The 15,195-nt window shown below is 42.8% G+C and overlaps 1 protein-coding gene across 1 annotated transcript in view; it reads left to right on the top strand.

Annotated features, from left to right (window-relative positions):
- The window catches only part of nav2a (neuron navigator 2a), a 308,111-nt gene that overhangs the window by 275,287 nt on the left and 17,629 nt on the right, over positions 1–15,195 (top strand). The window contains exons 17-22 of the mRNA XM_034679846.1: positions 3,360–3,634; positions 5,410–5,475; positions 7,495–7,539; positions 8,104–8,264; positions 8,771–8,953; positions 12,181–12,233. Of these exons, the coding sequence (XP_034535737.1) occupies positions 3,360–3,634; positions 5,410–5,475; positions 7,495–7,539; positions 8,104–8,264; positions 8,771–8,953; positions 12,181–12,233 (783 nt within the window). The remainder of the gene's footprint in view (positions 1–3,359; positions 3,635–5,409; positions 5,476–7,494; positions 7,540–8,103; positions 8,265–8,770; positions 8,954–12,180; positions 12,234–15,195) is intronic.

Here is a 15,195-nt window from a genome sequence, read left to right as displayed (position 1 = left end):
TTAAGATATGAAAATAATCTGTGAGCTTCTGGAGGATTGTTAACTGGGATTATGCGTGGGGAAAATACAGTCAGTGTTATTAAAAGTGGGTTTTGTAGATTTATAGATCTTTAAAAGGAAATATATTTTAGTTTTGATTCACTGAGGTATCCAGCTTTGTTTTTAAATCTGTGTCATAGGGTCAGCCACTGGTCACCATTGGTTATGCTCCTATTTTTAGCTGTATACTTTCTCTGACCTTCCACCAACCATTACTTAGAAGGAAAGCTCTTTGTTGAGTTGCATTTAAATTATCTCCAGTCATGCTCTAACAATACGACGACAATGTGATCATAAATCTGCAAATGTGTCCCACAAAGTGACCCTTTATGGTTCATTTTCACCATCCTAAGTGCGATATGCATACATGTTTGGTCTCAAATCTCTAAGAGGACAACTGGTGAACAAAGGGAAGCATGTAACAGCATCAGATTTAAACCTCTACCAAAAGGGTTGAATGAAACTTAACTGAAGGTAAACATCAGCAGCAATATAATTTAGCAATATGCTCAAAGCACAACTATGTATAAGAAAAGCAAGCAAGGCAGTTTACTCTTTGCCTGACTTAGTCATTAAAGCACTCGAGGAAATCTCTGGAGTCAGATGTGGTAAAAGGTTTATTCTCCTCCCGCAGACGAATCCGAATAAACCGAGTCAACTCTGCAGCAGGCTGACAAATATCATCTTGACAGTGGGTTTATAGTGCAGCTGCTGTTCTCTACAGATGTTTTGATTGGATGACCACATCACACCATGCCATAAAAACATAAAAACCAGTCATAGTGTTTGGATGTTTCGTCCAAAAATCGAGACCACATCCTCCAGAAGCTCCGAAACATGATTACAGAAATACTGAGTCAGCAAAACAGATCCTGCTCTCAGTGGGTCGGTATGATCCGGTCGGCAATCAATCAATCTTTATTTGTATAGCGCCAAATCCCAACAAATGTTATCTGAAGACTCTTTCCAAATAGAGCAGGTCTAGACCGTACGACCCAACATCAAGGCAGGATAAGATCCAGTCCCATCTTACAGACAGGACTCAGTCTAATCTCATCTTAATCCACCATGAGCAGAGCACTTGGCAGGATTTAGCAAGTTTCAGTGGCAAGGACAAACTTCCTTTAACAGGCAGAAACCTCCAGCAGGACCAGACTCATGTTAGACACACATCTGCTGAGACCGTGTTGGAGAGAGGGATAGAGGGAGATGAAGAATAGAGAGATGATAGTGGGGAGACGGATAGTAGTAGTTGTAGCAGCTGGAGTCTGGCACGTCCACAGCAGCATGCCGTCTACTGCAGAGATCCAGAGGAAACTACAAGACAAGGGAGCTCAGGGATTCTATATTTAACCTTTTGGCAAACTGCTTTGGACTTTTTTGGCGTACCAGGACTTCTTACCAGCTGCCAGTAGTCTCCCTGTCCTCTCCATATTAACCTCTCTTGGCGATTCATAAGCCCACCTAATATACAGTATCTCACAAAAGTGAGTGTACCCCTCACATTTCTTCACAAGAAAGCCTGCAAACAGTTTGCTCAAGACAGCAGACTAAGGACATGGATTACTGGAACCATGTCTTGTGGTCTGATGAGACCAAGATAAACTTATTTGGTTCAGAAGGTGTTAAGTGTGTGTGGCGGCAACCAGGTGAGGAGTACAAAGACACAAAGTGTGTCTTGCCTACAGTCAAGCATGGTGGTGGATGTGTCATGGTCTGGGGTTGCATGGGTCCTGCCGGCACTGGGGAGCTACAGCTCATTGAGGGAACCATGAATGCCAACATGAACTGTGACATACTGAAGCAGAGCATGATCCCCTCCCGTCAAAAACTGGGCCACAGGGCAGTACTCCAACATGATAACGACCCCAAACACACCTCAAAGACGGCCCCTGCCTTGCTAAAGAAGCTGAGGGTGAAGGTGATGGAGTGGCCAAGCATGTCTCCAGACCTAAACCTTATTGAGCATCTGTGGGGCAAATGGAAGGTGGAGGAGCGCAAGGTCTCTAACATCCACCAGCTCTGTGATGGCGTCATGGAGGAGTGGAAGAGGATTCCAGTGGCAACCTGTGAAGCTCTGGTGAACTCCATCCCCAAGAGGGTTAAGGCAGTGCTAGAAAATAATGGTGGCCACACAAAATATTGACACTTTGAGCCCAATTTGGACATCTTCACTTAGAGGTGTACTCACTTTTGTTGCCGGTGGTTTAGACATTAATGGGTATGTGTTGAGTTATTTTGAGGGCACAGTAAATTTACACTGTTAAACAAGCTGTACACTGACTACTTTACATTGTGTCAAAGTGTCATTTCTTCAGTGTTGTCCCATGAAAAGATATAATTAAATATGTGCAGAAATGTGAGCGGTGTACTCACTTTTGTGAGATACTGTACATAACTCATGACACACTACTTGAGCACATAATTCAACCTTTAATGTAAGTTTTAACATACAAATAGTTTTTTTTTATGAAACAGATTGTAAGATTTATTGAATACAATATCCAAAGGAGTTTTGACACTACAACAGGATCTCTTCCCATGTAACATAAGATCTGATGTCATTCATTCAGGAAACTTTGTTTGGCTTGTAGATTAAAACACTGATGTACCTTTAAGCTCTGAGGTGACTAAGTGTGTTTGTGTTTACGATGTGGGAAGGTATTTGTTTGTGATGACGAGGCTTTGGTGGAGACACAGGGATGACGTTGTTCTCACATGACTAATGCCAACAACCTGTCAAGCTCATTGAGCAGCTAGTGTGTGTGCGTTCAGGTGAAGTACAGCCGTGCAGCGTGGGCACATGTTTGACTGACTGTAGGCTACAGATTGAAGCAGAGCATGCTCAGACATTAACCCTCATGTGATTCATCAGACTGAGTCAGACTGCTCCTTAATCATGAAGTGATGAAGAGGGCATTGTTGTTGACACGCAGTCATGTTTTGACAGACAGTAAGGACGGGTTCAAGAGTTGAAGTAGTCAGTTATCTCAAAGCGTAGAAAGACTGCGACTGCTTGTTGACCTTTTAAGGCTCATCTGCCTTTATTTGATCTGACAACTGAGGAGAGAGAGTGGGGATGTCAAGCAGCAAAGGGCAGAGGGTCGAAGACTCTTTATAAGGGGCGCCTGCTCTTCTGTCTGAGCTCCCTTATTGCTTTTATCTAACCTTTTCTTCATTGATCACATCGTCTTCAGAAGGCAGGACATAATGAGAGATTTAATCAGGATATCACATGTTTCTTTTTTTCATGATAAACAAGTCACTTCAGCCCCAGACTTGACTGACCCAGTAATAACTCCTTCTCTCTCCCTCCACAGGCCTCCAGTCCCGGCTCAGTCTACTCCTCCACCGGCCCCTCCAACAGCCTGACGTGGGGCACCACCTTCAGCAGCTCCTCCGCCCAGAGCAGGGAGAGCACGCTGGGCGGGCACGGCGGAGCGGGCAGCATGGGATTCCCCTCCGTCAGCAGCATGCACACCAGCAGCGAGTCCATCGACATGAGCCTGGGCAGCGCCGGACACGGGGTCCACAGGGAGGACACTCTGTCTGCTCTGGGCCGTACGGGCAGCGTCAAGACCGGCATGTCTGAGAGGTGAGGACACAGAGCGGTGGGGAGGTGTTGAGCTTTCTGAATCAGTGTTTCCTCTCCAAAGTTAAAGGCACATATTGGTCTGCATTCTGCTGTGAAAGTATCTTCACTCAAGTATAAACCTTGAATGTCTCTCTGGTCACAACCCCATGTTTGAATGTCATTCCTCAGGCCCTCATTCTGATCTGTTTTAAGAAATGTGTTCTCAACAAAGTGAAAAAGTAGTTAGAAATTTGGCCAAATTGACCTCACTTGAGTATTTCATTGTATGCTACCTACTTCTTAGTATGACCACACGAGGTAGTCTTTCAAAAATGCTACAGTTACAAAAGCTTCAGAGAGTGGTATTGTGGGCTACAGTGCAACATCTATGTATGGTTTGCATCATCAGGTAACATTAGCCACTATCAGCACTGCATTAATCTTAAACTAGTCCACTGTAAAATAACATAACCGTGTTGCAGGTTGAATTTTTGTTGTGTAGCTGTAGCTTAGTTTGCCATATTTCTTTGGTGGAGTAGCTTTAGTGTAGTGGAGCTTTATTTAATGTAAGTATCTTTAACAAAACTGATCCGTCTGCTGTCCTAACAGGTTCAGATCATGCTTAAACCACATATCATCATTTGGGGAAGGAAGGACACAATTTAAATCTGTGAATATCCTGTCGAGTTGACCCAGTTATCATGTCCCGGGTGTATATTGGTATTTCATTTTAAAAAATATATCTTTGGGGCTTTTACACCTTTATTTATAGAGGAGAGGACAGTGGGAAACTGGGAGAGTGGGGGAATGACATGCAGGAAGGAGGCCGCAGGCTGGATTCGAACCGTGACCTCCATATTGATATTTAATCTTGAAATAATCCAGCTTTCAAAACAGATTTCACTTCCAGTTTGACTCACTGCGTCACTACATGACTCTGCACAGTGGCAAGGACACCAATCCTGTGCTTCAAATTTTAAGGGCATGTTGTTTGGTACAGTCAATAAGATATCCTTATGTATCACTAGTGATGGCTGTATCCTGATAAAATAGTTGTCAAGGGCCGTGTGTCAGGTACTTTATTGTATTGAATCCTATCAGGTCGTGCGATTACCACCCCTAGTTATCAGTTTATAATGCATCTGTTTCTGTTACACTTCATAAACCAACAGTTTTTTAATAGCATTACATAAAACAAGTCTTTCTTCATTCGGCTAAAACATTAAAAGCTTCTTCCATACATAATAATGCATGAGTCAGAATTATAAAGCAGTTGAATATGTGAGAAATGTGAGGCTTTGAAAGAATGAAATGGAAGCATCCTTTAGCAAAGACACATTCTGAAAGCAGGACGTTTTCCTCCTTCTGACTGAGTGAAACGATCGTACCACTCCTCCTCTCGCTGACCATGTAACAAAAAACATTCAGAGACGACACACACGGGACGGGGATGATGCTCAGACCCTGAGCTGTGGGGAGGTGTCACTTCTTGTTTGCCGCTCTGTCCCCACACTCCAGAGAAGAAAAAAAACTCCCCTGGTGTCTTCAGTCCATTATGAAGTAATTGTGGTCATTGTAGCAGATTCCATGCTGACAGGTTGACTGTGTAATGTGACAGGAATGTCTGAGAGGAAACATAATAGCATCAGAGTCTCAGCTTCTGAGGCCATTACATCACCTTCTTCTCTTATGTTTTTCAGTAGCTTCAACAATGAAGACTCTTTAGTTCATCTGAAGGTTTTACTCTCTAAAACTTTCTCTTTCTTTGTGTCTGTTGTGCGTTTTCCTCCCATCAGTCCCCTCTCTTCTCCCTCTGCTAGCCCTATATTCAGCCGAAACACGCTGCCTCGGAAGCAGGACAGGTAAATGTACCTGTGTGCGGTGTTAGGCTTCTGTGGAGACAGCTGTGGGGGTTCCTAATGAAGCACCACCTGCTGCCGCACAGAGAGCACACCGAGGCACAGAGAGGAGCCGTGTGTTACTTTGTTGTGTTTGATAGTTTAGTGCAGAAGTGCGCTCCTCTGTGTGGTAGCTTGTGGTTATTTTTAGGACCTCTTGCTCCTGTATGAATGGGTATTTTGTGAGATTGCGAGGTTGTCTGTGTGGATGTTGGCAGCTTCAGTGTTGTGTTTTATAGTCTGCTGTGGTCTATGATGACTGTTAGCATACTGCCATCTAGTGGTGGGATGTATAAGTGCAGTTTTAGCCAATAGTATAAGCAGAGGATGTTTGTTATTGATTGAACACTGCAAAAAAACTCATCTGAAGGAAACTTTCAACTTTTTCTTGGCACCAAAATTTTTACTCATATTTCTGTGATCAGAGGAATTACAGCTTTTTGGGTATGATTATTTACAGATCTGTCTTCAGTCTCTATCTGGAATAGGGATGTACATTTCAAGTATTTTCCATAATCGATCTTTGGAAATGTTATCAAAATAATCAATTAATCATTAAAAAAAATGTAAACGTTTTCCATGTCAAAAACAATGCCAAATGCATTTTTTCTCCTGAATCAAATTTTCCTTCACGACACAATGTATATAACTGACAGTGTTGAATATCTACAGATCGTATTGAGGTGTTTAAAATGTTAAACACTGAATATCAACGTGTGGAGCAGGCTCATAATCTCTGCAGACACACAGTCATAAAAATGAAGGCTCAGACTTCAACAAGGGAACTGAACAGAAACATATTTCAGACTCACAGTCTCCAGTTTTCTGTCCACTTGTTCTTATTGATAAAAATAAGCATTTGAACGTGGTCAGGTGTCAGCCGGGATCGCAACCGGGTCATAATCAGTCCGGCGGCGGATGAAAGAAGCGCTCGTGGAGACCTGATACTCAGCCGCAGCCCCGAGCTGAGCGTCTCTGCTGTGAGCAACACCTTCAGTCAGCTGATTCACATCCAAACATGCTTTAAACTTAAAACACCTCCCTGATAGCTGAACCAAATATGAGACCACATGATGTTTGTTCCACGTGATAGAAAATCAAAACAAAAAGATGTGTTGGACTATGTTCTTAACAATCAATTAATCCATACTCAATTTATTGTTGACATCCCTAATCTGGAAGAAAATCTGACTGTTTCTGAATGTGTTATTACAGCATATATTAAAAATAAGAACTCCTTTAGCAAAAGAGAAATGACAGCTCCTGGTGTCTTTCCTGAAGCCCTTCTCACACATGAGCTTCTGATACTTTCTAGACAAGTTGAGGACATTCAGATATTTTTCTGGAACTTGTCTTTTACACGACGAGCACATCACAGCAGGAGATTGTTGGAAGCACTCTTACAACTTCCTGTTCTACGTTTGGTTTACATGAGGGTGGTGCAGATGTAGGAGCAGGGAGTGGATTCTTCTGCAATGATGACTCTTTCTGTGTGTGTTTATAACACTAAAACATGTAACAGTATATCCTGTATAAAATATGCAATTTACTGACAAACGTGATGAGAAGTGGAGAGAATACAGTAGCAGAACTTTGTGCAACATGAACATGAACATCATCCCAACCACCTGTCTCTGTGTAAGTTCAAGGCTATCACCTGCTGCAGTCATGCATGAACCCACCTACACTTTACGTAGACATTTTATGAGGACACCGTCAAAAAATGTCTTTGTAAAGTCTGCACAATGTCTAGAAATGCTCAGGAGTGCAGAGAGTGTGTAAGGGGCTTGCAAGAAAGTAAAAACTGATCCAGGATTGAGTAAAACTTAAAAACTACCCGTCAAGTTAGAGATTTTTTTTGCAGTGTGTCAGTTTGGTTATTATACTGTTTAAAATGAGGTATTAGGTAGTCTTTGAGATGCAGCCTTTTTTGTCCTCCTTGCCTCCTTTTCTTTCCACCTCTGAAGTGTTTTTCTCTCACAGCGGGACTCACTGTGGTAGAAACACTCTGCCTAAGAAAGGACTCAGGTACTGACCTCACTCCTGCTGGCCTCTGTTAAGCTTCTGCACACTGGTTCACCAAACTGTCGACTGTCTTTCCTTTGTTTTCTACATTCACTCTTTGAGGCTTCTTGTGCTCACGCTCCTAAAAATATGCTTGTGAATTTTGTTTCTTTTTTGGCACTTGGCATATGTGTTGTTGTTGTTGTTATTGTGTTGTGCTTCTGTGAAGAGGCATGTCACTCTGTTGTTTCGGAGCAATCACTGTCTTGCACCGCTGCAGGCTTAATTTCGGGGGTCAGGTTTTTTCTTTGGCTTCTGTTTTGCTCTTTCCACCAGTTTTTGTTGCTCGCAGCTGAGAATCAGTCTATGTCCACACACCCCTTGTAATTTATTTCAGTATGTTTCATTTGATTTCACATCTCAGCTACTAATCTGGCTGCTTGAGAAAGACAAAAAATTCCACCTCATTGATTGTAAAAAGTCTAAAAATCCTGAATCCAAATCAACCAAAGCTGTTAAAACACATAATCCACACTGTTCTGTTTCATGCTCTTAATCAACTTTAACCTCTTCTTCTACCTGCTGTAGGTATGGACCGACCCCTCAGCTGCGAGGTCACGAGGAGGCCCGGGATTGGCTGCGCTCCCACTCAACCAGCGGGCTTCAGGACTCAGCCAGTAACTCCCCGTTCTCCCCTGGGTCCAGCCTCACCTCCCCCTCAGGCACCCGCTTCAACTTTGGACAGCTGGGTACGCCTCATACATCACCAATAAACACCAGTCATTGTCAGGAATCAGATTTTAATATAAATGCAAGTCTTCTGAGAACTTACCATGAATTTTGGGAAACTCTTACGCCTATTTTTTTACTGTTTTCTGAAATTTTGAGTCTAAAATCTACTTCAGAGCTCCTGTGAGGAGGGTTTAGATACTCATGAACAGACTGAAAGTAACACTGATGACTCTGTATGAGCTGCAAAAGCAACCCAGACTGTCTGTGATGAGTTAAATTACTTCTATGTTGTTATTCTGAATGCCAATAATCATTGCCGCTGGGTCAGTGTCGACAAAGTGACTAACAATAAGCTGTAGAAGATGCCTCTGTCTACATTTTCCCCTGCAGAGATTCACAGTGAGCAATGCATTGGGCTGTTCAAAGCCTGCAGGATTAGACTTCCTCACAGGGGCTTTAAAGACACCAACAATTAAAAAAAATCCTCTTTTGAATTAAAATATTTCATGTCTGTTCTTCACAGCTTCCAGCCCGACTTCAGCAGCTCAGATCAACCTCGCTGGTATGCGCAACAACAGCCTGACCAATCAGGACCCTTCCTTTGACCCCTGCAGCGACAACAGACTGAGAAACTCCTGCATGTCACTGGACGAGAAGACTCGCACCATGAGCAGATCGGGCTCCTTCAGGGACGGCTTCGAGGAAGGTAAGAGGAGATGAGAGATGCTGAGTACTCTGTGACTCTGTGTGAGTCCTGGCCGTGTTTTCCTCATGATGTTTGGTGAAATCGTAATGAGGTGTAATCCTTTTGCAAGACCTGCATGCCTCCAAAGCCTCCCTTTTTATTCCTCATCCCAGCGCCAAAAGAATTATTATTCCATTTGTTTAGTGAACATTAGGAGGGATTACAACCGCTCCTCTAAGAAAAGCCCTCCATCTCCTCAGAATTCCATAATCAGCTTTGGTGAGGCTTTGTTTTTTCAAAAGCTTGTTTATTGGAAAAAGTATCCAGCGGGGCTTTTCCCACCAGCAGGCAGACTCTCCGCTCCGGCGACTTTACTTTGCAGAAGTCTGCTCAATCCTCAGAGCCATGGAGACAAAGCAATTTGAATTAGAGGCACAAACTAAGACTGGGTCCGGGAAAGAGGGAGCGTGTATTGTTTTAAAAAGAGGACGCCTCATTGAAAACTCACCTTAAACACTGAAATCATGAAAAAGAGCAGCAGTTGGTAGAGAAACTGCAAATCAAAGTCAACGTTGATGAGATATTTTGCAAGATAAGTTCACAAAGTTTAATGTTTATAAATCAGTTCAATCAGCTGGTCATTAAGGTTTCAGTCAAGGTTGTCAAAGAGGTATGAGGGTGAAAGTAGTTTTACTGTGAGTGTAAGAAAGGCAGATTGTATTCTCTCTACATTCAGAGGAAAGAGGAACATTGTAAGAAGAGATGCTGGTCATACATTGTGTCTAAGCTGAAGTGCAGCCACCCGCCACTAGCTGGGGCTGCAGCTCTGGTTCATTGCCATAATGCTATAATGCTCTACTACCTGGATGTATGCACAGACGACGGGTGGAGCATTTGTGTAACCAGCACCGCCAGACTTAGAATGAGTCTTATATATCTGCATGGGGAGCAGGTTTTTGGAGGCCGCCATCTTGCATGGCCATGAACAGAACGGACAAACAAGTAACGGCCTTCTGCGTTTTTGTAGTTCGTTAGTGGCTGCACAAATTGCACCGGTCATAAGACAAAGATGAAGAGTTGTTGTTGTGCACAAAATAATTTAAACATATAGAAATTTCTGATGGTAGAAACTTGACAAGTGAAGGGTCAAACTTATCATGCATCAAAGAAGCTTCAAATCCTTAAAGGCCACCAACTCTTCACCAACAGGAGGGGTGAGCAAGAGAATATATCTTTATTGTCATTGTACATTGTACAACGAAATTAAAGTGCAACCCATTTCAGTGCAAAAAGATGCATTAAAAAGAACAGATATAAAATAAAATAAATCATAAAAACAGTAGACAAACATAAATAATAAAAAATTTGCATTTAGTGTACTTATTGCTTCTGGATAAAAACTGTTTTTCAGCCTGTTTGTCCTTGTTTTTAATGTCCTGTATCTCCCGCCCGGGGGCAGCAGTTCAAACAGGGGAAGTCCTGAGAGCATTTCAACACTAGATATTGTTGAATATTCACATTTCTACATACTATAGCTTTAATATTAACTTCAGTAAAACTTTTTTAAGGTGTTTAATTCGGATCAAAAGTAAAAACACTCACACTGAGCAGCTCTATGGTTTCATCTAGAGCAGGGGTTCCCAAAGTGTAGGTCGGGACCCCCTGGGGGGTCGTGAGACACAAATGGGGGGTCATGAGAAGTCTTCCAGAATGCTTTGTTTCTTTAAAGTTATCTTAAATGAGTACATTTTACTCATATAGTCAAAAATATCAACAAAAATAGATGCTAAACTTGAAATAAAACCTTGAAAATAGAAAATGTGATGAGTTATCTGCCTTTCTTTTTGCCAGATGACTTCTAAGTTTAGGGTTAGTGAACAGTTAATTATCAAAAGCATCAGTAGCAGGAGGTTAACTCATAACGGCACAGGAAACACAGCCACATGCTCATGTAGGTAGGATCATTTTCTGCAGACCAGCTAAATGAAGCCACATTAAACCACTCTGAGGGACAGTGGGGGTCGCGGGTCTTTGGCATTTAGAGCATAAAGTTCAAAAAGAAAGCTTTCCACCTTTCTATTACAGCCCCCTCTCTGATACATATTTCTCTCTAATAGTAGCCTGTGGAGGTTCTTCAGCCATTGTAAATCTATTCCACAGATGCACAGGTAGTGCTTACCTAATGTGCACATGCACTACAACAAAGACCCAAACTTGTTATTATTCCACCCCCCACGAGCATTTTCCCCTCCCTCTTCATGCAGCTCCAGGATTCTGTCTTCCCTTTCAGAGCAGAGATAATTACAGGGATCACAGTGAGAGGCGTGAGAGAGAAGTGATGACATACAAGAATCCTCCAACCTTTACTTTCTCTCTCTTTGTGTGTGTGTGTGTGTGTGTGTGTGTTGGATCGCAGTATGTAGGTCTGTGAGGACATGCGGTGTGTGTGTACCTGAGGTGTAGAGTTACCTGACCGTTGGTTGATTGACAGGACAAAAGTCACATCATCCACCCAACACTTTGTCCTGTGGGAGAGTCACACCAAGACACTCTGTCACCTCATCCTCTAGCCCCCAAACCCCTCCCACTCACCTTCATACAAGTTCACCTGCTGAAACCGCACAGGAACTTAGCTCTTGGTCAACAATTAAAGACTAGGACTAAAGGAGCTGTACATGAGTCATTCAGGTCACATTCAGGTCTGATCAGGTCTGATTGATGAGATCTAAACCACACAGTGAGGAATATTAATCAATATTCTCCTTTTCATGTGTCTCCTATCACGCCTCGCTGTCTAGACCAAGTTTAGATTAAAGTGAGTGTTCGGTAAACCAACATCTGCTCCCCGTGAGGTGATGAATAAATGCGCCCGGGCTCTCTGTGGTGGATGACATCACACTCCTGATCCGTTCTGATCTGCTCTCAGGCTGCAAACAGAGCGCGCGTTGTGTCCCTGCCTCTGATGTGTGATTAGCGTCTGAGTCATTAGCACAGTAATGCCCGGCCTGTTATTTGTTGCGACACAGCCTCACTGTGACATGCATGGAGGAGTTTTATCTTTATGAGCTGCTGTCGTTGACGGGGCGGGGAGTGGAGTGGAGTCCGGGTGGGGAGGAGGGAGGGAGTGTTTTGGAGCAGAGTGGGTGGTTTTGAAGGAGGGGAGCGTGTGGGGTCTGTTGATGATCAGTGTTGTGAGCACAGATGTACTTTCTAATCCCCACTTTTGCTTGTTGTTTTTGTCTCTTTAGTTCATGGATCATCACTGTCTCTGGTCTCCAGCACGTCTTCCATTTACTCCACTGTAAGTACACAAAACCTGGAGAGGTAAACAGAGGGGGATTATGTGCATTCTTTTCTTATTCTACACTATCAAAGCAGTTTTATGCTTTGCTTTTGGGGTTCTTTTTCCTCCTGAAATCACACACTTCTTCCACTAGAGAGCATCTAAAGTTTATTTTCATCTGTTAAAAATGTTTAATTCTTTAAAGCTGCTGTGAGGAACTTTTGATTTGTATTGATTTTGGCGCCCCCTGTGGACAAAGTGATACCTCTCATCTCTTGTCCTGTACATGCAAAAGTAGTGTTTTGTACAAAAACATTATCCTGTTGTCTTCCAACAATCAAATTTATCACACAATTTGATTATTTTCCATGAAAACAGTCAATAAATGCTGTTTCTGAAGTGAGATGTCAATCATCCAGTCTGACACCTACCCCCTCTCAGTGATTTCAAGCATTAAAAATGTCAACAGAGCAGGCATCAGTTTTGTTGCTGATGGTCTTGTTTGCTCTTAAAGGTTATGAAGAAGCATCAGTATCAGTTTCAGTCTGTTTCTCAGCCATTTCAAAACTCCTCACAGTGCCTTTAATAACAAAAGTCAAAGGGTTTAGAAATCTCTGGTTCAGAGGGTCTGGTGGATATTTGTTAGAACACAAAAGTAAAAGTGAGTTAAGTTTGACTATTTAGAACTTTTCACAGACATGGGTCACAAAGTTGTACCCTACTACTCGACCCCTAATGACCCCCAAACTCCAACCTTACATATAGTTGGGCAATGGGAGCCAACACATCAACAGGGTTATCCAATGGGCGCCTCCAATCACAGTGGTTTTGTTGAGTTAGGCCAATAGACTATATATATAATGGACAGCGTTGCTCCGCCTTTTCCCATTGTACAGTTTTGAAGCCAAAATATCCCGTACTAGAACGCTGCCATCTTGTACATTTTCTGCAGCCACAGTCTGCGCAGTAGGGAATATGTGTGTTCCACGGTAACAAGCTCCGCCCAACAGCGTACCGTCCCAAGGTCCTACAGAGTTTCTCTCTACGGCAGCTGTCAATCAAAGCAAACCTGGAAGTAAAACCCCGTTTTTTAACCTCTAATAACTAACGAAAAATGATCTTTTCAGAAAAAAGAAGCCTTGAATACAAAACAGTCAAATAATAACTGCATACCACCACAGCATACGGATGTGAGAAACATTCGTACATCGTGTATTTATTTTTTAAAGTTTGACCGCAGCCCCATTCAAATGAATGAGAGAGACTGAGTTTTTGTCCTATACTGCAACCAGCCACTAGGGGGAGCAGTTTTTGTGGTGGCTTCACTTCTAAGCGAGCGAGATGACGTCCATTTTTTATACAGTCTATGGAGCCAACACATCAACAGGGTTATCCAATGGGAGCCTCCAATCACAGAGGTTTTGTCGAGTTAGGCCCATGACACCTCGGGAAGGCTCAACATTTAGCATCCTGGAAGCATCCCCCTCTCACGGCCCATCATTCCCCCCCATGATGTGAAGAGAGAAAAGAGAGAAACTGAAGAGTCTGTGTTGAGATGTTGAAAAAAAGGACAGGGAAAGCATGAAAAAGAAAAGAGAAACACAGAGAGAAAAGTCTGTAGAGATGGAAAACAGAGGACGGGGGGGGAGCTCACCCCTCCCTCAGGTTAGGCTGTATGATCAACCCAAACAGGTGGAACGGTAGCCAAATAAATCAAAACCAAAAAGAACAGAGTTTCCAGAAACAACATAGAATAGTGAGAAAAACGGTCCTAAAGAAATGAAACAGTTTCAACACAGGTTTAGGTTTTCTTCTCTCAAGTATTTAGTGCTTTATCAGCATGAAAACAGATATGTGTGGCTCTGCTTTGAGACCAGACACTATTCAGTTGTTTCAGCAATAGAGCTTCATCAGCATTACTTTCACATAGCAATCAATCAGTTAATACCAGCTTTCATTTTTAACCCAACTGTACACAAAACAGTTTTTGGCATCAGCTCCTTTTAGAAAATCTTTGCCAAGCAGCAAGATTTCTTCACTTCAGATAACGGCAAGATCAACACAAAAACCAGATCGACTTGTTCCTGCTTTTGTCTGAGGAATTATGAAATCTATAGAACTTCAGTCAGCAAATACGGTGTTACACATTTACCCTCTAATCCATCAAGATGTATGATTCAAGCACCCTGTGAGAAAAAAGGAGTGTCTGTAGTTACTGAGAAGAACCTGGGACAGCCCAGAGCAGCCAATTAGAGCACAGTCCTTTCAGCTTAGCCCCTCCCCCCTTCAGTGGGCTGGTTTACTCACCTGGGCAGGTGTAGCAGAAACACTCTCAGTTATTAGATGACTGCTCTTGCGAGTGTTTCAAGGCTGAGAGGGAATCAGAGGTCTGAAATCAGAGCAAGGGAGAGAGTGACGGCAAAATGATGGCGACTTTATCTCTGACGGGCGCCGTCACGCCCTGGCAGCTAACGGTAGGACTGAGGAGGATGATTTAAGAGTGAAGGAGTATTTATTCTGCTTTATGGGAAGGGAATTAAACACAGCTGTAATGTAAGATAGAGAATCTGATGTAATTTTTGTTTCACTATCTGCTTCTTTAAATATGTAGAGATGACTGATATATAATTAACTGTGGGGAAATCCCAGGCTTACACATTGAAAAGCATTATAATCTACTTCCAGTTTTACACCCTGGATCTTATTTTGTCTTCACTTTTGTTCTCTCTCACTTAAAAGAGCATCTAAAAGAATGTGCACTGCTGCCATGATGTGTGTAGCTCCTGGAATTGCATCAGTGTGACATCTCTGTGTTTTGTCTTCGTGTCTGACAAACAGACCGCTCTGTTTGTGTGTGTAGGATCAGCTGCTTGCGTGTGTGTGTGTGCCTGTGAGTGACAGCTCTGTTTGTGTGCTGACTATGTGTGAACAGATGCCACTTTGTAAAACATCCACTTACGCTACAGAACACATGTGCTCA

Source organism: Notolabrus celidotus, chromosome 3 (genome assembly GCF_009762535.1).
Source record: "Notolabrus celidotus isolate fNotCel1 chromosome 3, fNotCel1.pri, whole genome shotgun sequence".
Taxonomy (NCBI): domain Eukaryota; kingdom Metazoa; phylum Chordata; class Actinopteri; order Labriformes; family Labridae; genus Notolabrus; species Notolabrus celidotus.
This window is presented reverse-complemented; position numbering and strand designations above follow the sequence as displayed.